At 34.5% G+C, this 24,142-nt stretch overlaps 2 protein-coding genes across 2 annotated transcripts; both read right to left on the bottom strand.

Annotated features, from left to right (window-relative positions):
- Window positions 1-1,123: 1,123 nt before the first annotated feature.
- On the bottom strand, window positions 1,124-2,533 carry LOC115711451 (zeatin O-glucosyltransferase-like). The gene has a single exon (XM_061112304.1). The coding sequence runs from the start codon at window positions 2,531-2,533 to the stop codon at window positions 1,124-1,126; it is 1,410 nt and encodes a 469-aa protein (XP_060968287.1).
- Window positions 2,534-5,098: 2,565 nt separating this feature from the next.
- Window positions 5,099-11,902, bottom strand: LOC133035587 (zeatin O-glucosyltransferase-like). Its single transcript, XM_061111555.1, has 2 exons — window positions 10,779-11,902; window positions 5,099-5,730 (listed from the first exon to the last, which is right to left on the bottom strand). Exons 1-2 carry the CDS (start codon window positions 11,743-11,745, stop codon window positions 5,702-5,704), a joined length of 996 nt encoding a protein of 331 aa, XP_060967538.1. The 5' UTR covers window positions 11,746-11,902; the 3' UTR covers window positions 5,099-5,701.
- Window positions 11,903-24,142: the final 12,240 nt, after the last annotated feature.

The following is a 24,142-nucleotide window of genomic DNA, read 5'->3' as shown; positions in this document are numbered from 1 at the left end:
TCCACCCGGAAGGGGTCTCCAGGGAAAGCTAGCCTTCCTCCGGAAAGGAGTTCATGATGATTAGTTGTCCCCCCTTTGAAGGGTTTATTGGATAGTTAACTCCAACTGGCACCATTCCTATTTGGAAAGTCCTTTCAGTGTGCATTTTGGACCGTGGTCCGGAAGCTTGCATGTCATCTAGAAGCACTAATGACTTATGCTGACGTGGAGATACATTTATGAGGAGTTTGTTAAGTTTGTAAGTCGTAACTAACTTAACAACTTAGCACTTGCAATCACCGACTTAGGATCTTTATCATGAGCCTATAAATACCACCAACATTTATTATTTTAGAAGATAACTAGTTCACACAAGTTTTGAAGAGAGAGATTGAGAGGTAGAGAGATAGGGGTATAGAGAAAAGAGAGAGATTGGTTTTGGGATTTGTATGAAGAATTTTCCATAGATGAAGAAGATTCTTAGGTAAGAGTGTAAAAGTTAAACACTTTGAGAGAATTCAATAGAAAATCTTTCTCAATTGTAGTGTACTCTATTCTTGCTCAATCCATAAAGAATATTTAGTAGTATTCCAAAACTAGAGTAAAACCAAAGATCACATAAATATATAAGACTTAAACCATTATATATATATATTGGTGTTGATTTTATTATTTTATTACTTTAATCGTTTCTTGTTTGAATAGTATATTCATTCTTGTTTTTCTTCTAATTATTGTTTGTAGTTTATTAATCTTATCATTGCTAATTGTTTGTTGATTAAATTTTAATTGTTTTGAATATCCACTTTAGTTGTAAATTTCCCACATCGCTGTATATAGATGATTGATTTGCTTTAATCATTTTTCTATTCGAGATTTTTCATTTTAAATGGTGCGTTAATACGGTAAATCCTTATTGATTTTCATCTTATACGAGTGTTGGTTTGATTCGGCAAAACCATTTTTATATTATACGATAAATGGTTACGGGGAGATTTCCTTTTTCTTTCAGAAATGATAATTGTTAACGTCAAACGTTAACATTCCTTTAGTTTTTATTAAAACAAAAGAAAACATTATAAAAAGAAATCATGTTACATATCCAAATTTTATATGTAAAAGATATTTCATTACTTTTTCAGTCTTATCTAGTGATATGAGCAATGAAAGAATCCCATTCCATACGAGTGGCACCTCCTTTTTCAGTAGACTTTCTAACTTCACCACCCAATTCCTCAGCCCTTTTTCTCACCTCACCACCTTCATTTGAAGCCATTAATGTCCTAACAGCTCTGCTAATCATGGATGAACTCACAACCTCATCTCTCTGCTCCCATTCCAAAACAGCCACACCCACTTTGAGCACTTGTGTGATAAACAGAGCATTCAAAGGTTGATCTGAATGCAATGGCCAAGTTGCTAAAGGCACTCCCATACTTATACTCTCCATACAAGAATTCCATCCACAATGACTCATAAACCCACCTATTGATTTGTGCCTCAAAATCTCCACTTGGGACACCCATTCCCTCACCACAATTCCCATTCCCTTCATTCTTTCCTCAAACCCATTTGGAAGTTGGGGTCCTTGACCTTCTCCATTAGTACTTGAAACATCAAATTTATCTGCTTCTCTCAATGCCCATATAAACTTAACCCCACTTAGCTCTAACCCAATTGCAAGCTCCTTAATCTCTTCATCTGAAAATATAGTTGTGGTTCCAAAAGAGATATACATGACACTATTTGACTCTTGTTTATCCAACCACTCCAATAACCACTTGTCCTTATTATTAGTTATTGTCGTTTGGTGTAAAGGCCCAACAGCCCAAACCTTTTTCTTCTCCCAACCAAAGTCGTTTACAAGACTTTGTAGAAAACTTCCTTCAATAGCTCTACAACTATTGAAAATCTCTCCAGCTTGAAATTTCACCACCTCAATCTCTCTATCCACAAAACCTTTTATCACAGCAGGGAAACATGATTCCCAAGACGGCATATTCTTTATCGAAACGATGTCGTTTCGTCCCAAGGCATTACAGATACTTGCGAAGAAAATAAAAGCAGAACCGCAACTAAATGAGTAGGCTTCTCCGTTTGGGATACGAACGACATCTTGAACCACCGAAGCCATCATAACATCGTGAACAACGACAAGTCGTTTCGTGGTTTGAGAAAGTGATTGGAGAAGCTCAGCAACAGGTTGGCGAAGGTTTGGTGAAGCTTCGAAATGAGGGATCGCGTTTTCCACGAACTTGGAATTGAAGAAGGGGTCTTCATGATGGGATATAGGTAATGAAGATGATGATGAAAATTGAAGTGGGTAATCATGGAAATGGATTTTGGTAAGTTGGTGAATTGGGTTTGAGGCTCGAGACTTGACTTGAGCGATGTGAAGAGTTGAGCTAATGTAGTGGACTGGAATGTCGTATGAGGAAACGACATTGGCAAATTGAAGGAGTTGGTTCAAATGGCTTTGAGCTAAGAATGGAACCATTACAACCACAAGTGATGATGTTGATGAATCTTTCAAGGCTGCACTAGTAGCTTCCATTAGTGGGCTTTAATTTTCTTTCACACTGTTTTCTTGGAAAGAGATTACAAGTTCTTTTTGCTTTATAATCATTGGTAACTCTCGTGAGTTAATAAGCTTCTTTGTAAATTGTAACCAATAATTGTGTTCTTTAAAATAAAAATAAACCCAAATGAGTATGGCATGGTATTAAAATAACAATAACAATAATAATAAAAGTTTTGAGTGTTGCTGCATGATTAAATTTAAGTGGTTGAAGAGTCTCTTATCAAATTAAAAAAATATAAAACTAGGAGTGCAAGTTACAAAATATGTGATGTGAGTATTTTATTTTTTATGGAGAGATAATAATTCTTATAAATTTTTTTAAAATTCAAATAGTTTACAATATTAATTTATTTTATTATACGTGCAGGCCCGACTCTTATAGGCTGACTAGGGTCGTGCTTAGGGCGCTTCCTAGGGCCCATTAAATTTTTTTAAAATCTCATTATTTAATAGCTATATTTTAATAAAATTAACAATTAAAGTGTCCAAACTTGGCCTAGCACAATGGCAGCCTAGTGAAAAATGAGATTTTATTAGTTGAGGACGTGAATATTATTTGATTTGATTGTAATTTATTTCTTTTTTATATATCTTATTGTATCATTGAAATTTTAGCAACATAAATTTTTTATCATGAATGATCCAGTTAATTAAATAATACAAATTTATTAATTTTTGTAATACTTTATAATTTATTTTAGATTTATCTATATTTATTTTATTTTCTTTATGTTATGATATGTAGCATGTAACTTTTTTTAGATCAATTTTTTTTTAATTTAATTAATATATTTATATATTTATTAAGGAGCTTAAAATTTTATATCGTCTTGAGCCTCTATTTCTTCAGGGTCGACCTTGTATACGTGGTTAACTGAAATACCAGGCCACCGATCCAACGGTAAGACAAATAGAACACTCACCCAAGGTCTTCTACCGTGACATAAAATTAAAAGAGATAAGTTGAAAAATACATCTTTTATGAATTCATTAATTAAAAATACTTTCATATTATATTTCATTAAAATATAACCATTTTTGTGAGTGAGTTGTCCAATATACGCTCACCCTTCACTTAACTTTATCACATAATTTATATTAACTTATTAAGTATAATAGGGACATTATTTATAAAAGTGAGTATATATTAAAGAATATAAAAATAAAAGTAAAATAAATAAAATAAGGTGGGTATACAAAATAATTTCCTCATATTAAAAGATCCCTTATTTAATTTTCAAAAATATCATATTGTTAATTTTTACTACTATTTGTTAAAAGAACGATTGTTTTTCGTAAGCAAAGACCCAATTTATTTTTTAAAATACTATATTTAAATATTTTATTTAGAAAAAGGAGACTCTTTTTTTTTTCTTTTCAAAATACCAAATTTTAGATATTTACCACTATATATTAAAAAACAAAGGAAAAAGTTGAAGAATACAATTTTTTTATACATTAACCAAATTTACTTCTAAATAAAATTTAATTCAAATATATCTCTTTTTAATAAATTATCTTTACACACTCACATAACTAAGACATAAATTCAAACATAATAAATTTGTGTTCTTTGTAGATGGATGTGTAAGTTTGTGGAAAAGTTAGGATAAAATTTTTATTAAAGAAGAATGAAAACTATCGTGAAGTACGATAAGAGTAAAATTTGTAGAATGATTAAAAAAAAAGGTAAATATAACTGATTTTGATTTTTTTTTTCTTCCTTTTATGTTGGAAGGGGTTAGGGAAGAGGATTGAAGATGAATTTAACAGAGTTTTGCTTATAAATTTTTTGAGTTCAAAATGCTCAAATAGTATTCAAATTGCCGATGATTTTTTTTTCTCATTTTGTTGAGATGATGGATGAAGTTAAATGAATATTAAAGTATGTTTAATAAATTATTTATTTTAATTATGCTTTTTTAAATAAATTAAGTTTGATTTTCTTATATATTTAAATGATTTTTAAATAAATTTTTAATTTTAAAATAATTTTTAAATACAAAATATAAATTAAATGATGTGAATCAATTCAAGAGTGACATGTCGATGGTGACCTGGCACTTAATGACTAGTTATCTACGAATGCAACAAAAGTTTAACTGAAGGTATTTTTACCACCAAAAAAAAAATTCTTAGGTATTAATATGCAACTAGAAGATAAACTCAAGTATTATCACCGCAAATTACTCTAAATTTATTGTAGTGTTCATTATATAAATAAAGAAATATTATTGACAGTGGCAATGAAACATAAAGAAATAAAGTTCTCAAACAATGTTAATTAATATAATATAGGATAATTATACAATGGACCCTTTTAAAAGAGATGTACTATTGCAGTGTCTACTTATTTTGGCATTTAGAATAATTTTTTAGTCTATTTTTTTTCTTTATATTTATGTACGTTATAGCTATTTAAGATATCTTACAAAATTTTGAGAAATTTGGAATAATTTACAATAATATAGAAAATAATATTCAAACAGTCTATTTTACACGCGTATAGAATAAAATAGTTACGAGTGTAACACACTGTTTGAATGAAATTTTCGATGTGTTAAATTTTTCTGAATTTCTTAAAATTTTGCAGAATGCTTTAAATAACTATAATTTACATGACCATGAGAAAAAAATTTGACTAAAAAATTATTTCGAATACTAAAACGGATAGAATTTTATCTGTGTTTTTCCACCTACAATATTATCATCTCACTTTCAATCTATCTAATGATATGAGCAATGAAGGAATCCCATTCCATACGAGTGACACCTCCTTCTTCTGTTGACTTTCTAACTTCACCACCCAATTCCTCAGCCCTTTTTCTCATTTCACCACCTTCATTTGAAACCATTAATGTCCTAACAGCTCTGCTAATCATGGATGAACTCACAACCTCATCTCTCTGCTCCCATTCCAAAACAGCCACACCCACTTTGAGCACTTGTGTGATAAACAAAGCATTCAAAGGTTGATCTGAATGCAAAGGCCAAGTTGCTAAAGGCACTCCCATACTTATACTCTCCATACAAGAATTCCATCCACAATGACTCATAAACCCACCTATTGATTTGTGCCTCAAAATCTCCACTTGGGACACCCATTCCCTCACCACAATTCCCATTCCCTTCATTCTTTCCTCAAACCCAATTGGAAGTTGGGAACAGAACTTAGTCTTCTAAGCTTGTTAGTTGGGTTCAGTTAGTAATTTCGTTTACTGTTGAGTCTGTTATTTCAGTTATGCTTCATAACTGTTTCCTATTTTTCTGGTTTTTCCTTTTCAGTCTTTGTATCAGTGGCTATATAAGCCTTCTCTCCCTATTGTAATTTCATTCATTTAATAACAAAATACACTTTAATTTCTTCCGCAATATGGTATCAGAGCAGGGAAGTTGAGCTTCCCTCCGATCCTTTTTCGTTTTCATCTTCTTCCTCTCGCCGTGTTCTTCTCCGGCGACGATCGTGTCTGAAGTGAAGAATTCATCTCTTCATCGACACTTCTCTTTCTTCTCAGTTCCTTTCCGTTCATGGCTTCTGATAATCAAGAAACCAATTCTGGTGAGGAAATTCCAGCTCGAATCAATGATGGAGATGATTCAAATCAAGCTGTCAACAACAGATCGAATACACAGTTGATGAGGATGAGAAATCCAATAGAGGATCCTTCAGATCCATATTATCTTCATCACGGTGATAACCCTGGAAACGTTCTTGTATCCCAATTATTGACAGGACAAGATAATTACATCGCCTGGAACAGAGCAATGGAATTAGCTATTTCTGTCAAGAATAAATTAGGATTCTTGAATGGTTCTATCCCCAAACCACCGATTTCTGATCCAGTTCTTTACAACGCATGGATTCGAAACAACAATATCGTTATTTCTTGGATCATCAACTCAGTCTCTAAAGAAATCTCCTCCAGCATCCTCTATGATGAATCGGCTGCAGAAATCTGGAAAGACCTCAAAGTTCGTTTTCAACAGAAAAATGGAGCTCACATATACAATCTCAGGAAGGAGCTGATGAATCTAAAACAAGAAAATCAATCTGTGAGCCTGTATTTTACCAAACTTAAGACTGTTTGGGAACAATTAAGTAATTTCAGACCAAGTTGCACCTGCAACAATTGCTCTTGTGGTGGAGTCAAGAAGCTACAAGAACACTATAACATGGAATATATCATGTCTTTTCTTATGGGATTATCTGATCTTTATGGCCAAGTTCGAGGTAATATTCTTATCATGGATCCTTTGCCTGAAATTAACCGTGTTTTTCATTTGGTAACACAGGAAGAAAATCAGAGAGGAAGCCAGAACCTCTCTACAGATCCCAATTCAAATATGGCCTTTGCCTTTCAAAGCGAAAAGGCAGTCGGCAAACCAGATTCTCAAGGACAATCTAAGAACAATCATCCTAAGAAGGGAAGACCATTTTGCACTCACTGCAATATGCATGGTCATACTATCGAGAAGTGCTATAAAATCCATGGTTATCCACCTGGATATAACAAAAATGGCAAGGGAAAAGAGGCTACTGCAAACCAGTTTCACACTTCAACTGAAAACTGTTCTGCCTCAAGTGAAAATAACACTATACTGCCTCAGTTAACTCCAAATCAATATCAGCAACTCCTTAACCTTCTTGCTGCTCAAACCACAAATCCCAATCCTACAGATCCCAGTACATCAGTAGGTAAAAGTAATATTGCTTTATCAAATTGTTCAATTCTTCCCCAAGATAAATCTTGGATTATTGACTCAGGTGCGACTAGGCATATTTGCTCCAATTTAAAAATGTTTTTAAATTTACATCCAATCAATTCTGTTAAGTTGATTTTGCCTAATAATAATCATGTAATGGTATACCAAAGTGGACATGTGAAAATATCTGAACAACTTGTTCTCAAAGAGGTGCTTTATGTTCCTAACTTTCAATACAACATCATCTCGGTTAGTTGTTTGACTCATGGAAATTTTTTTAAATTGAAATTCTTTGCTGATAATTTTTACATACAGGAAATCAACTCCAAGAGGATGATTGGCAAAGGTGAATTGGCTAATGGTCTCTATATCTTGGACACCACTGCCGTTTCTGTCAACACCTTCAATGTTTCAGCTGAAACATGGCATAAGAGATTAGGACACTTATCTGATAAATGCTTAGGCTTATTACAGAATTCTTTGCCATGTAAAACTAGAAATTTACATCAAAATCAACCTTGTTACATTTGCCCTCTTGCTAAACAAAGGAAGTTACCTTTTCCTAATAATACTAGTTTTTCTAAACAATGTTTTGATTTGATACATTGTGACATTTGGGGACCATATCATGTGCCTTCTTATTCTGATCATAAGTATTTTCTTACTCTTGTTGATGATCATTCAAGGTTCACTTGGATATATCTTCTTAAACAAAAATCCGATGTTCATGTTATCATACCTGAATTTCTTGCATACATACAAACTCAATTTAATTGTGTTTTTAAATGCTTTCGGTCTGACAATGCTCCTGAATTGACTTTCAAAGATTTATTTTCCAAGCATGGAATTTTACATGATTTCAGTTGTGTTGAGACACCCGAACAAAATGCCGTTGCTGAGAGAAAACATCAACATCTTCTCAATGTAGCACGGGCTCTTTTTTTTCAATCCAAAATTCCAATCCGTTTTTGGACAGATTGCATAATGACTGCAGTTTTTTTGATAAATCGGACTCCCTCTCCTAATCTTGGTAACAAGACTCCCTATGAACTATTATTTCATCAACCTCCTGATTACAACAACCTTAAATGCTTTGGCTGCCTAGCTTTTGCATCCACTCTTACATCCCATAGAACCAAATTTCAACCTCGTGCAAAGACTTGCATTTTTATAGGTTATCCTCGAGGTATCAAAGGTTATAAATTGTATGACATTAATTCAAAACAGATTATTATATCTCGAAATGTTATTTTTCATGAACATATATTTCCTTTCCATACACTAAATACTGAGAAATCTACTATTGATCCCTTTTCTTTATTGATTCTCCCTAATTCTCACATCACAAACACACATGTGGATGATTATCCACATCACAATACTAGTCTTGTTTCTCCTAACCCAATATTGCAGGACAATAACATTACTGAAGTCGATATTGACAATGAAAACTCTGCTGCCAATTCTAACGCACCAGCAATCACAGAACCAGTTTCGGTTCAGCCTGACAGCAATCCTGCAGCACCAATTGAAACTGAAACAACTTCAGTTCAGCCTAGAAGAACCAGCCGCACCAGAAAGCCACCACGATACCTTGATGACTTTGAGTGTTACAACATATTTCAGGACAATTCTCCTACACCCCATCCTATTGCCAAGTTCATTTCATATTCTAACCTTTCACAAGCTTACAAAGCTTTCATTCTTGCAGTTACAGCAGAATTCGAACCCCAAACTTACAAACAGGCTGCTCAATTCAAACAATGGCTGAAGGCTATGGATGATGAATTGCTCGCTCTCATTACCAACAACACTTGGAAAGTGGTTCCTTTACCGCCTGGCAAACACGCAATCGGATGTCGATGGGTTTATAAGATAAAATATAATAGCGATGGCAGCGTTGAACGCCTCAAAGCACGATTAGTTGCTCAAGGCTATGCTCAACAAGAGGGTCTTGATTTTTTTGACACTTTCTCACCCGTGGCAAAGATGGTCACCTTCAAATTGCTCCTTGCCATTGTAGCTATCCAACAATGGCACACTCTCCAACTCGACATAAACAACGCATTTCTTAATAGAGATTTAGAAGAAGAAGTTTACATGCAACTACCTCAAGGGTTGAAGCTTCCATCAACAATTCAAGGCACTAATCTTGTTTGCTAGCTCAACAAATCGATTTATGGTCTTAAGCAATCGTCCCGACAATGGTATAAAAAGCTTACTGCTGCTCTTCTTGATGAAGGTTTCACACAGTCCCAAGCCGATTATACTCTATTCACAAGAGGATCCAACAACAATTTTGTCGCTCTCCTTGTGTATGTCGACGACATCATCCTTGCTGGTCCTAACATAACCATTCTTCACACTCTGCAAACCACTCTTGAAAGCAGGTTCAGACTTAAAACATTAGGACCCCTTAAGTACTTTCTTGGGTTCGAAATAGCACGAGCAACTTCTGGCCTTTTTTTTTATCACAACGTAAGTACACTCTTCAACTACTTACTGACACTGGATATATCAGCAGCAAACCAGCAAAGGCCCCCATGGATCCTCGGCAAAAATTTGATGACAAAGAGGGTGATCTCCTTGACAATCCATCACACTATCGACAACTCATTGGCCGCCTTCTGTATTTGACTCTCTCTCGGCCTGATATAACATATGCCGTTAATACTTTAAGTCAATTCATGTCTTCCCCAAGAACTCCTCACTTAACTGCCCTTCATCACCTTCTTCGATACCTTAAAAGCTCACCAGGACAAGGCATCTTCTATTCAGCCACTTCATCTCTGCATTTACGAGGCTTCTCTGACTCGGATTGGGCCTCCTGTCCCCTCACTCGTCGCTCCACAACCGGCTTTTGCATTTTTCTTGGTGACTGCCTTGTCTCTTGGAAAACAAAGAAACAACCAACCGTCTCGAAGAGTTCTGCTGAAGCAGAATATAGAGCTTTAGCTGCAACCACAAGCGAAATCACATGGATTCAATATCTTCTTCACGATATCCACATTGCTCAACCAACACCGGCTTTCATCTATTGTGACAACCTCTCCGCCATTCACATTGCCAACAATCCCACCTTTCACGAACGCACCAAGCATATCGAATTGGACTGCCACTTCATAAGAGAAAAAATAGCCAAATCAACCATTCGGCTCATTCCTGTCAGCTCCAATCTTCAATTAGCTGATGCATTTACAAAGCCATTACCCTCCACAACTCTCACTACTCATCTCTCCAAGATGGCCATCAGTAATATCTATGGTCCATCTTGAGGGGGGGGGGGGGGGTAACAGAACTTAGTCTTCTAAGCTTGTTAGTTGGGTTCAGTTAGTAATTCCGTTTACTGTTGAGTCTGTTATTTCAGTTATGCTTCATAACTGTTTCCTATTTTTCTGGTTTTTCCTTTTCAGTCTTTGTATCAGTGGCTATATAAGCCTTCTCTCCCTATTGTAATTTCATTCATTTAATAACAAAATACACTTTAATTTCTTCCGCAATAGGGCTCCTTCACCTTCTTCATTAGTACCTAAAACATCAAATTTATCTCCTTCTCTCAATGCCCATATAAACTTAACCCCACTTAGCTCTAACCCAATTGAAATCTCCTCAATCTCTTCCTCTGAAAAAACAGATGTGGTTCCAAAAGAGATATACATAACACTATTTGACTCTTGTTTATCTAACCACTCCAATAACCATTTGTCTTGAACTTGGTCTCTCCTTAGCTCATTATTACTCACTGTCGTTTGGTGTAAAGGCCCAACAGCCCAAACCTTGTTCTTCTCCCCACCAATGTCGTTTACAAGACTTTCAAGAATAGTTCCTTCAATAGCTCTACAACTATTGTAAATCTCTCCAGCTTGAAAATTCACCACCCCAAGTTGTTGCCTTTTCATAAAATCAAGTATAAAATTAGAGAAACACGATTTCAAAGAGGGCATATTGTTATACATTGGAACGATGTCGTTTCGTCCCAACGCTTCACACATTAACGAAAAGCCAACAAAAATAGAACCGCAATTGAATGAATAGGCTTCTCCGTTTGGGATACAAACGACATCTTGAACCACCGAAACCATAACAACATCATAAATTACGACAAGTCGTTTTGTGGATGGAGATAGTGATTTGAGAAGATCACAAACAGGTTGACGCAGGTGGGTGGAGGCTTCGAATAAAGGGATAGCATTTTTAACGAACTTGGATTCAAAAAAACATGGATTTTCTTGGGAAATTGGTGATGAAATTGGAAGTGGGTAATCATGGAAATGGATTTTGGTTAATTGGTTAAGTGGGTTTGAGGCTCGAGATTTGACTTGTGAGTTGTGAAGAGTTGAGCTAATGTAGTGGACTGGGATGTCGTATGAGGATGAAACGACATGGGCAAATTGAAGGAGCTGATTCAAATGGCTTTGAGCTAGGAATGGAACCATTACAACCACAATTGATGATGTTGATGAATCTTTTGTAGTCTCCATTAGTTTTTCTTTCTTTTCTTTGGAAAGAGATAAATATGATATGAGTTTTGATTTAGCTTTTATTTTTCAAGTTTTGATTTGTTATAAATAGTCAAAGTTCTATTTAATGATAAGCTTTTAAATTGTATAACCAACAACTATCACATGCTCTAATATGATGGGCATATTTAACCAAAGAGAAATGTTAAAAGGGTACCCGACACTATTTTTGTGAGGTGTAATTTTATTATTGGTATAGTTTAATATCATGTCTCACTTTGTTACTAACTAATTATAAGGTGATACTTCATCTAGTGCTTCATAGCAATGTTCTTAACGAAATGGAATGTCAATGACCATTTCACTATTTTAGTAGAATAATTATTACATTTTAAATTAGAAGGAAAGATTATTCTAATACAAAATAAAAAAAAATTTAATAATTTAATAATTTAAATTGGGTAAATACTATTTTGGATGTTGTGTTTTTAAAAATTACCAATTGAACCTTCTATTTTGTTAAATAACGAATTGGATCTTGTATTTTATAAAATAATACTAAATAGTACCCTTAAACTGATTTTTTTTAATCAAAATAAAACTTAATAACAACTCGATCTAGAAGTGTTATGACAAATTTGGTTATGCTTTCTACTTCTACTCTTGCTAGGAAATATTTTCGAGTTGGTTATATTAAAAAGAATATCGAAAATAGGGTACTTTTTATACCATTTTGGAAAATATCATATCAAATTTTTTATTTAACAAAATAGAGAGTTCAGTTGATAACTGTTGCGACATTTAGGGTCCAAAATAGTATTAATCCTTTTAAATTTTATTCTTATTTTCATAACCCATTCCTATTTTCATTTTTTCTCACTAAATACCAGCTAAATGTATAATACAAGACAAAATTAATGGGCCAAAAAATTAATAAATTATTGGAAATTTACATAATATACTTAGTTTTGCCAACTTTTTACATATATACTGTGAGGCGGTAATGTTTATATTTTTACTGTTTATATAATTTAAATTTTATACGGCAGACTTTTTTTTTCTTTTGACAGTATATTACAGCTTTTTTTTAAACTTTTTTATATATATATATATATATTATAGTGACAAAAGCTGTCACTTTTAATTGAGTTTTATTTTACTTTTTGATAAAAATGAGTCACACTCCATGAAAGTGACAACACACTAGCTCCTATCACACTTGTTATTATATGAGCCACTCTTATTATACTCCTATCACACTTGTTATTATATGAGCCACTCTTATTATACCAGCTCCAACCAATCAAAAAGTCCTAACCCAACAACTACCTACTTTGCAATCTCAACAAGTAGTCTCTCTCTTGTTTAAATAATTTTCAATTGTTCACGATATGCAATCTATACTTTATAATATTTCTTTATATCATTTATAATTCTAACAACTCTAGAATAACTATTAAAAATACACCTGTTCTTGTTGAGCCGTTAAATCTAAACTTGCCTTGTCACAGCAACCCAATCAAGCCAGCCAGCATAAACAATCGACCACCCAACCACTTAGGTGTAAGTTAAAAAATACTACAACATTTAAAAAAAAAATGATAAACTTTAAAAAAAGAGGATAAAAATAAAAAATAACAATATAAAAAGAGTATAAAGTGTAATTTCTCCAACCACTTAAATATTTAATATAAATATTTTTTAAATTTTATACATTATTACCCAATTTATTTATATATAATTTATGAGGCATATTTTTTTTTTGAATGGAAAATAATATTTTATTAACCAACAAAATCTGTTACCAAACAATGTAACAATTCGATAGGAACAGACTCCATACCAAAAATACGACCAGGAAATAATTTTTCGACACTTCAAGTAAAGCTTCTCTAAAATCTGACATTTGAGATCTTTAACACTTTCTACACGACTATCCCAACGAGTGGATGACAATGATTTTAGAGTCAATCCTTTCACATTATCTTTTAAAATTTGTCATCTCTTAGTAGAATTGGCAAAAATTGTATAAATGCGTTGAATAACTCCAAAAAAATCTCTAGCTTTACTACACGATTCAACCATGTCATACAAAATCAAATTAAGGCTATGACAACCACAAGGAGTATAAAAGGCTCTTGGATTTATGTCTAAAAATTTCTTTTATACACCTTGATGTTTTCCTTTCATATTTGACCTATTATCATAACATTGCCCTCGCACATCAAATATGTCATGACCAAGTTTTTTCAGCTCATTTCGTAGCACATCAAAAAGTCCTTGACCAGTTGTATCATTCACATTTAAAAATCCTAAAAAAGATTCTTCAATGCTAACAGAATGTGGAGAAACATCCACATATCTAAATATCAAGGACATTTGCTCTTGATGGCTAACATCAGGAGTACAATCAAGTATCACAGAAAAATATTTTGCTTGTTTAACTTTCTTAATGATTTTAGTTTTAATTGCAAAAGCAAGCAAAAATATTAACTCATTTTGGATATTATGTCCAAGATAATGAATGTGAATATCATCATTTGTAATACGTTTAACATGTTCTTAAATAACAGGATCAAACTCTGCCAACATTTCAATTAAGCCCAGAAAATTGCCATTACTATTTTGATATAATTTCTCATTAGATCCACGAAAGGTCAAATTATGTTTAGCAAGAAATTTAACTATTAAAATAATTCTTTGTAAAACTTTTTTCCAGTGATCTTTTTCTTTTTCAATTAGTCTTTGAGTCGATTTATCAATGGTTTGATTCTTTTGGAGTCTTAGACGCAATTCGTACCAAGTTGTCATATTTTTAACATGTTCCATGCTTATCTCATGCTCTCTAAGTCTTTCACCAATATGCACCCAGTCACTAAAGCCTTCATTTATTAATTGTCCTTTAACAATCCCTATTTTAAAAACTTTACAACAAAAATAAAATACTCTATCTAACTCTTTTGAATAAACAAGCCAATCTCTATCACACTTCTCTCCATTTGATAAAATTCTAGTATACAAATTAGCAGTGAATCGTCTAGAAAATTTAACTTTAGGACCAGCCATAATAGAACAATCTCTTTTTGGACCCTTCATCACTAATAAATCAATCATTTTTTAATCAAGAGCATCTCAATTTCTTGGATCAAATATATCAAGTAAATTTTTAAATGAGTTTGTTTGCTCTGCATTGTCATTATTATTATCCTCTAAAATTTTATTTTTGAGTGAATTATTCAAATGATCATCATCACAATTTTCAGAATCAAAATTTTGATTTTCCATATTATCATTTTCAATAGGCACATCACTTTTATGTTCCACTTTATTATTTTCAATAGGCATGTCACCTCTATTTTCCACATCATCATTTTCACTATGATTTTCAATAATAGGCAACATAGTTTCAGAAATTTCAATATCAACAACATTATGATTATGATTTTCAAAAGAAACTTGTAGTTCTTTTATAATAAATTTATCAAGAGCTCCTCTTTGAAATTGAGTTAACTTCTCAATTTTTTTCTTTTTATTACGTTTTTCATACCCAGACTCATATTTTTTAATTTTAGGAGACATAGTAAAAAAAACACAATAACAACAACTAATATAATATTTCAAAGAACAATCAAGATAATAATAAATATTAATTTGGAAGTTCAAAAAGGGACGAAAAAACCTGATATTCGCTGTTAATTCCGTCTTCAAAGTTTAAAACTTCAAATTGAGAAAATTCACCGTCACCAATTGTCCAATGCTCATTTAAAATTAACTTTTTAATTTATGCAATAATATTTATTACAATAAGTAAATGTACTAATAAACAGTAATTAACTATATAACAATTAATAATTAATCTCAATTAAAAAAAAAATTACAAAGATGTGATTGATTGACAGTATTAAACAAGGGTGAATTTATAACATATACATATTACATATTTTTTTCTATTAGTTTCAACATTAATTATATAAATAGATATATTTAGTTTTTTTTTAAGAAATAAAAGATAAAAAGATAAAGAAGAAGAAACTAACTAACTATTAATACTAACTACACTGTCAATTATAAAAATTAAGATATGAATATATATATGATTGATGGTGGCTAGTAGTCTAGTAGATCAAATATAACAAAAATACAGATATGAAATTAAAAATAATAAACAATATAGATACATGAACAAAGAGTGAATATCAAAGACATACCTTTTATTAACCGTTGATAAATTTGTCTCCAAAAATTCCAATGAATGGTATTATTCTCCAATTCTTTTATTTTTTTATAAAGAAAGAAAAAAAAAAAAAGAAAACTAAAAATATAGATGATAGCAAAATGTATATGATGTCTTTCCTCTCAATTCTAATAAACAATTTTGATTTTTGATGTTGATTAAAAACTTAAAATTAAATATATATATATATATTTATATAGTCATGTAGGTGAATATAAAAGGTTTTTTTTATAAAAGAATTAAATGGTATTAATAAATTTAGTACCGTTAATTTACTAAAAATTAAGAAATCTAATTGACCAGGAAAAGTTTGTTTATAAAAGAAAAATATATATTTCAAAATATTCAAAAAAAAATTAAGAAAAAAAACTTTTTTTTTATTGTGCTGACCGAAGTCAGCTAAAAAAACCAAAAAATATTGGCCTTAAAATTAATATACGTTTTTTTTTTTGAAAGAGTTGCTGACCGAAATCAACTTAAAAAAAAAAAGAAAAAAGAAAAGAGAGAGAGATTAGAGAAAATTGGGCCCTTTTGTTGTGTGGGCCCTGTGTAATAGATCAGGTTGCACACTTAAAGGGCTAGGCCTGCTGGGATCTCTTAGCTACTTCCTCGGTTTTCAGGCTTACAGAATTGATAGCAAGCTATATCTAAACCAGTCCAAGTATGCTCAGGACATTCTGAAAAAAAAAAAAAAAAAAAAAAAAAAAAAAACCAATATGGAAGAGTCCAAGCCTTGCAGCACCCCTATGTGTCCAAGAAAAAACTATTCACCACCAAAGATGATCAATTTCATGATCCCAAATTGTACAGAAGTATCATAGGTTCACTGCAATATCTAACCCTCACCAGACTAGAGCTCTCATTTGCCATCAATTTAAGCCAATATATGCAAAACCCCACAAACACTCACTGGAATACATGCAAAAGAGTGCTCAAATACATCAAAGGAACCACCAACCTTGGCCTGGTGTTTTAACCTACTACATCTATGACCATAGCTGCCTACTCAGATGCTGATTAGGCATGCAATCTCGACGACAGAAAGTCCACTACTGGGTTCAGTGTTATGCTAGGTGTTGCTATATTTTATAAACGCTACGCAAGTATACGCAATCAAGTAGTAAATCTCACACAGGTGAGGTCGATCCCACAGGGAATTGGATTAAATACCACTAAATTATACTTATGATTCTATTCGGCAAATCAAAAGCAATTATGATTTTAAAAAAAAGTAAAATATGAAAGAAATTCAGAAAACTTAATAACACAATTGAAAGTTGAGCAAGATGAGATAATAGGGAGGAGAATCCTGTTGTTGTTTACCCAAATCGTTAATGCTTAATTACTATCCTATTCTTGGAGTGAATGACAGATTATGAAATAACCTAGCTCCTTTCAGATCTTCTAGATTCTAAATCACATGTTATCTAATTAATTCCTTAATTAAACTAACATGAAATCAGCATTAAGTAATAATCTACTCGTCACATAAGTCATGCAAATACTTTCGTTTCACATAGAACATCGATTATCTTAATTTTAGCATTCTCAATTCTCACTTTTCAGATTTCGAATTGAGATCATAGAGCATGCACAAGGTGATCAATCTTAAACATGAAATTAAGAACAAATTAAGATAATTTCACACACAAGAATTGAGGAATGGTAATTAAACATTAACTAGGCAAAACATTAAACAACAATCATCATCCTCCCTAAATGGGAAATTTAGTTCAGAAACAAATCCATAACCATTCCTATAGCAATATTCAACATAAATAAATTAAAGAGGAATAAAGAAAAGAACTGTTGGTGGATGAATTCTGGATCTTCACTTCAATCTCTGTGCTCTTCCTGCCGCTCTCAGCTGTATTTTAGGGTTTCTGATCGCTCTCCCAGACTTCCAATCGCAGTTTTCTATTTATAGCTGAAATTTAGGGTTCGATGGACGAAAATGCCCCTGGTCCGTACGGGATCTCGCCGCGGCTAAGCTTCCTCTTGCCGCAGCGAGATAATTGAAAATAAGGGGTCTCTCTGTATCTTTTAAATGGCCGCGGCGAGCCTCTTCATCGCCGCGGCGACTGAAGCCTCCTAGAATTTCGAAATCTAGCCGCGGCCAGGTTGTGTTTATCCGCGGCCAGATGTGCACAATTACTCAGAAATTGTGTTTTCTTCGGCTCAGCACATCTTTTAACGAATTTCTGCACCCGAGACCTCTTTTATTCCAAAGAACCTGAAAACATAGAAAACAAGCGTAATTCCGTCCCAACACAGCTAAAAACGCACATAAATTAGATCCAAAACATAGGCTAAAAATAGCCTAACAAACTCCCCCAAACTGACTCTTTACTCGTCCTCGAGTAAACTAGGACTAAACTAAAAACAAACTGACAATGATAGCTAAACTTTCCAACAATTTAATTGTTACCACCACCTGCACAACTTCAATCCATCAATAACCAGAATTTCAACTTGCCAACTCTAAGAACTAAGTTGAATGTGCAATTTACAAGTAAGTAATTCATACAAACATAAAACATCGCAATTGCCATCAATATCACAACTGTTCTAAACTTTCCAACATCCCACTAACACATGATCAATAATTTTGAACGACATACCTCTCTCCACTAATGTTGACAAATTTCTATTTGGAATCAATAGGTCTTTTTCGGTTAACATCGCATGGCTTAGGTACATGGGTAGGTGAGAAGTCATTTAGGCTATACTATACCATAAGCACTATTAACCAAACAAGCTTAGACATTTATTTTGCTTTCTTTCCATATATCCCAAAAACAGAAATAAGAGATTGCAATTTTTCTTATGTGTGTACCTCATAATTTTCTTAACTTTTTTCAAGAAGATACATTTTTTTTCTTTCTTTCTTCTTTTTCATAGGCACAGCACACAATATTATTCTTTTTTTTCAATCTCTCATTCCTACACTTTATTTTTCCACTTACAGCACTTATCCCCCCAAACTTGCTTCAAGGCTCATGGCATAATAAGTTACGTTCAGGGTGAAAAGAATTTAAGATACGAATTCAGCTCAGTTAAGTGGTGAAAAATTTTTAAAAACAGGCTAAGGCTCAACTTTGGGTATACTATGGTAAAAATTTTTAGGTAGGCTTGAAAGGCTCAATCGTTCCAAAGAAAACTTGCCTAAATCACTTTCCAAACAAAAAAAAAATATCAAGGATTTCGCTTCAAGAGAGTATGTCATACAAATTCTATTCCATGTACAATCAATCATTCCACAAACCAAATAGAACAGAGGTGATATGTGAGAATAGCAAATGTTTTAAATCTACATGAATCACTTCCTAGCACACATCCATCTTAATTCAAACAGTTGCAAGTCAAGCACACAGTTATGTTTTAATCCATTGCACAAGTGAATAACAACAATTCAATCAATCTTTCAATTTAGCTATCACGCAAGACTATCAAAATGCACATTGTCCCCAATGTGTGAAAATAAAACAGGGTGAGAGAAACTTACCTGAGCCCCTTAGAAGGGGTTTGGCGGCGGTGGCTGGTCATAAGGGTTGAAACGGGGTGGCATGGCAAAATAGTTCGGTTCGTCCACACCGATATTCATCCTCGTGACAAGTGTATTCAATTGAGCCACCTGCTGCTCATCGAAGATACTCCTCTGGGCCATGTAATTTTGCATATGCATGTTTTGCTGAATCAGATAATTCAGCTGATCGTGAGTGTACTGCATGGCAGGGTCAAGAGGCCCGACAAGACGTGGTGGTTCGATGTCCTCACGTTCCTCTTCTTCTCTTGCCGGAGGACCTCTTTGAACTGGCGGTTGACCATGAGGATGAGGAGGTTTGAAGCGAAGAACAGTCGCCAAGTTAATAGGGCGCTGTGGCGGTGCCTTTGTATCATATGAGTACTGCGGTACCCCATGTTTCTCACACAGATCAGTGATTATTCCAGCCAACCCAAGTCCTCCACCGGAAGATCCCTCAACCATAATGTCAAAGGTCACTCGAACAATATCCCCCACATTCAAATTATACCCTTTCATAATGTCGTAAACCCATTTAATTCTGTCTATTTGAGCATCAGAAAAATGCTTGTTGGGGAGCATCCTTGCACTAACAAAGTAAAGCCAAGCCTTGGCCACTGGGTTGAGTTCACATCGGTACAATTGGTATGGTTCTCCATTAAGCTCATGGAACCTAAGGCCAGGATACCCTAGAGTCTCAGCAATATCCACATAATTCAAACTTCTCTCTCGAAATTGCCGTTTCAAGGGTTGTTCCTCCACAGTGAAAGTTGGGAGGTCATAAAGGGCATGAATATCGGCTGTGGTAGCAGGCACTCTAACCCCCCTAACTCTGACTTTGCCATCTTCTCTTTCAGGCCAGTTGGCTAAAAATTCCAAAGCTAGAGTTTGATTACCACGCTCAGTGACATCTACGAACTTAGTCCACTGCCTATGTAGGATTTGATCCCTAATAGATGCAAAAGCAAGGGGAATGTTGACAGTTTTGCTTAGGTTCACAATGTCTATCCCTCTATCCTCAATGAATGCCCTATCTTTCAATTTCAAAAACCGCTCTTGAGCATCCATGTTGGTAAACCTAACTCTATCAAGATTAGAGCGTCCTCTAGGTGGGTTGGATGATGAAGCTCCCTCCTCATTAACTCTTGACCTCTTTGGACCCATCTCACCAAAAATTATATCCTAACTCCCAAGATTTTTCAAAATTTCGACAGCACTTCCCCTTAAAAATTGACTTCCCGGGATTTAAATCCCTTTTATTTTAACCCAATTATATTCACATAATCAATTTCAACAATGTATATAGCAAAAATCCCAAATATCCACAAATAATCCAAAACTATCCAACAAATTCACAAATTCTTCAATAAAAATTGGATTGGAAGTCTTAGAATCAATACCTCAATGACAATCTTTCCTTTAATCATCCTCCATTGTTGACATCTTGAAGCTTTTGAGAAAGAAAAGGATGAATAAGGTTTTTTTAATTTTTGGGTGAGGTTTTAGGGATTTGGGGTTGATTTTGAGTGGGATTTAGTGTTTAATGAGAGAAATAAGGGTTTAGGATGATTATTGATGAAAGTTTATGGTTAGAATTGGTGGAAAGGAGTTTTGAATGGGATTAGATGAAGAAAAAAATGGTGAAAAGTGGTGTTTTCGGCGTTGAGAAGAGAGGGTTTGAATGGGGTGTGATTTTTGAAATGTTAGGGATTTGGGGTATTTAAATAAAATCTGACCATTCTCGCCGCGGCCACATGTAGCCTCGTCGCGGCGAGATTCCGTGAAAATGACCCCCTTTCTGTAAGTCTTATCTGGCCGCGGCGGTATGTCCCCTCGCCGCGGCTAGAAATCGTGAAAATAAGGCCCTCTCTGTAAGGCTTATCTAGCCGCGGCTACACATACCATCGCCGCGGCCACTGACAAATTTTTTTTTTTTTTTTCAGTACGAAAAAGAATGAACAAAAAGAAAAAAAATAACAGTAAACTTAAAAAGAGTTCAACTAAATCAAAAGAACACTTGGGTTGCCTCCCAATTAGTGCTAACTTTATCGTCGCTCAGCTAGACGTTGATCGAGATCTTCACAGTGGCGCCAGAATCATGGCGGACTTGGTTTGATCAAATTGACCTCCCAAGTAGAGCTTTAATCGCTGTCCATTCACTTTGAAAGTATTAGGACTTTCACCTTTTAGTTCTACTGCTCCGTAGGGAAACACTTTGATCACCGTAAATGGCCCTGACCACCTTGACTTTAATTTACCAGGAAACAACTTTAGTCTTGAGTTGAAGAGTAGAACTTGTTGACCAGGTTGAAACTCCTTTCTGACTAGATTTCGGTCATGCCATCTCTTAGTTCTTTCCTTGTAAATCTTGGCGTTTTCATAAGCTTCATTTCGAAATTCTTCCAACTCATCTAACTGTAGTAGTCTTTTACGCAGCCAGCAGCTTTTAAGTCCATGTTTAGAGTTCTCATTGCCCAATAAGCTTTGTGTTCTAACTCCACCGGTAAATGACACGCCTTTCCAAACACCAACCGATATGGTGACATCCCGATTGGCGTTTTGAACGCTGTTCTGTAGGCCCACAATGCGTCATCCAACTTTCTCGACCAATCTTTCCTTGATCACTGCACCGTTTTCTCCAGAATCATCTTTATTTCCCGGTTAGAAATCTCAGCTTGGCCATTACTTTGCGGATGATAGGGAAGGGCAGTTCTATGACGAACACCATACTTTGAAAGAAGTGCTTCGAACTGTTTGTTGCAGAAATGACTCCCTTCATCGCTTATGATTGCTCGGGGAGTACCAAACCGTGTGAATATATTCTTCTGAAGGAACCGAAGAACTGTTTTTCCATCATTAGCTGGTGTTGCTGCAGCTTCTACCCATTTTGATACGTAATCCACAGCTAGTAAAATGTATAGATTGCTAAACGATGAAGGAAAAGGACCCATGAAGTCTATCCCCCATACATCAAACAACTCTACTTCCAAGATTCCTGTCAAAGGCATTTCGTTTCTCCTTGAGATGTTTCCTGTACGCTGACAACGATCACATGCCTTCACAAAAGTACTAGCATCTTTGAAAAGCGTTGGCCAAAAGAACCCGCTTTGCAATACTTTGGCAGCTGTTCTAGTTCCACTGAAGTGTCCCCCACATGGTAGAGCATGACAGTGATTAAGAATAGAGTACATCTCCTCTTCAGGCACACACCTTCTTATTATCTGATCTGCACAGTGCTTGTAGAGGATTGGCTCTTCCCAGTAGTAATGTTTCACCTCGGAAAAGAATTTCTTTAATTGTTGGCGAGATAGCTCAGGAGGAGTGATATTGGCAGCTAAGTAGTTAACATAATCAGCATACCATGGTACCATAAGACTTTCCCTCACACTAAAGAGTTGTTCATCGGGAAATTGTTCATTTATTTGTACCTCTTTTGTATTCTGACTTTCTTCCAGCTCTAATCTTGACAAGTGATCTGCCACCAAGTTTTCAGTACCCTTCTTGTCTTTTATGTCTAGATCAAATTCTTGCAAGAGAAGAACCCATCGAATCAGTCGTGGTTTGGCATCCTTCTTAGTCATCAAGTATTTGATTGCTGAATGATCTGTATACACTATCACTTTGTTGCCAATCAAGTAGGGTCGAAATTTGTCACATGCAAACACTATAGCCAGCATCTCTTTTTCTGTAGTGGCGTAGTTCAGTTGGGCATCATTCAAGGTTTTGCTTGCATAGTAAATGGTTCTGAATACCTTGTCAACCCGTTGTCCCAAAACTGCTCCAATAGCATAATCACTTGCATCGCACATGATTTCAAAAGGTAATTCCCAGTTTGGTGTAGTCACGATCGGTGCTGAGATTAACTTCTCCTTGAGAATCTGGAATGCTTCAAGACAATCTTTCCCAAATTCAAAAGGTACTCCACTAGCAAGAAGATTGGACAGCGGTTTGGCCACCTTGGAGAAGTCTTTGATGAATCTTCTATAAAACCCGGCATGACCCAAGAAGCTTCGAACTCCCTTAACTGAAACTGGAGGAGGCAAGTTCTCAATTGTAGATACTTTGGCTCTGTCAACCTCAATACCTTCTTTTGAGATTTTATGTCCTAGCACTATTCCTTCTGTAACCATGAAATGGCACTTTTCCCAGTTCAACACCAAATTAGAGTCTTCACATCTTGTTAAAACCAATTCCAAGTTACTCAAACATTGGTCAAACGATGAGCCAAACACTGAAAAATCATCCATGAACACCTCGATGCACTTTTCTATTAAATCTGAAAATATGGCCATCATACACCTCTGAAATGTTGCTGGAGCATTACACAGCCCAAATGGCATTCGTCGAAAAGCAAAAGTACCATATGGACATGTGAATGTTGTTTTCTCTTGATCCTCCGGTGCTATAGCTATTTGGTGATACCCTGAGTACCCATCAAGGAAACAATAGTACTCTTGACCTGCCAACTTGTCTAACATCTGATCAATGAATGGGAGTGGAAAGTGATCTTTTCTTGTGGCCTTGTTGAGTTTTCGGTAGTCAATGCAAATTCTCCATCCCGTGACAGTTCTGGTTGGGATGAGTTCATTCTTCTCATTCTTTACCACCGTCATCCCTCCTTTCTTTGGAACAACTTGGACTGGACTCACCCATTTACTGTC

The sequence above is a fragment of the Cannabis sativa genome, chromosome 3 (genome assembly GCF_029168945.1).
Source record: "Cannabis sativa cultivar Pink pepper isolate KNU-18-1 chromosome 3, ASM2916894v1, whole genome shotgun sequence".
NCBI lineage: Eukaryota > Viridiplantae > Streptophyta > Magnoliopsida > Rosales > Cannabaceae > Cannabis > Cannabis sativa.
The sequence above is the reverse complement of the archived record's forward strand: the minus strand, read 5'-3'. Positions and strand labels throughout refer to the sequence as shown.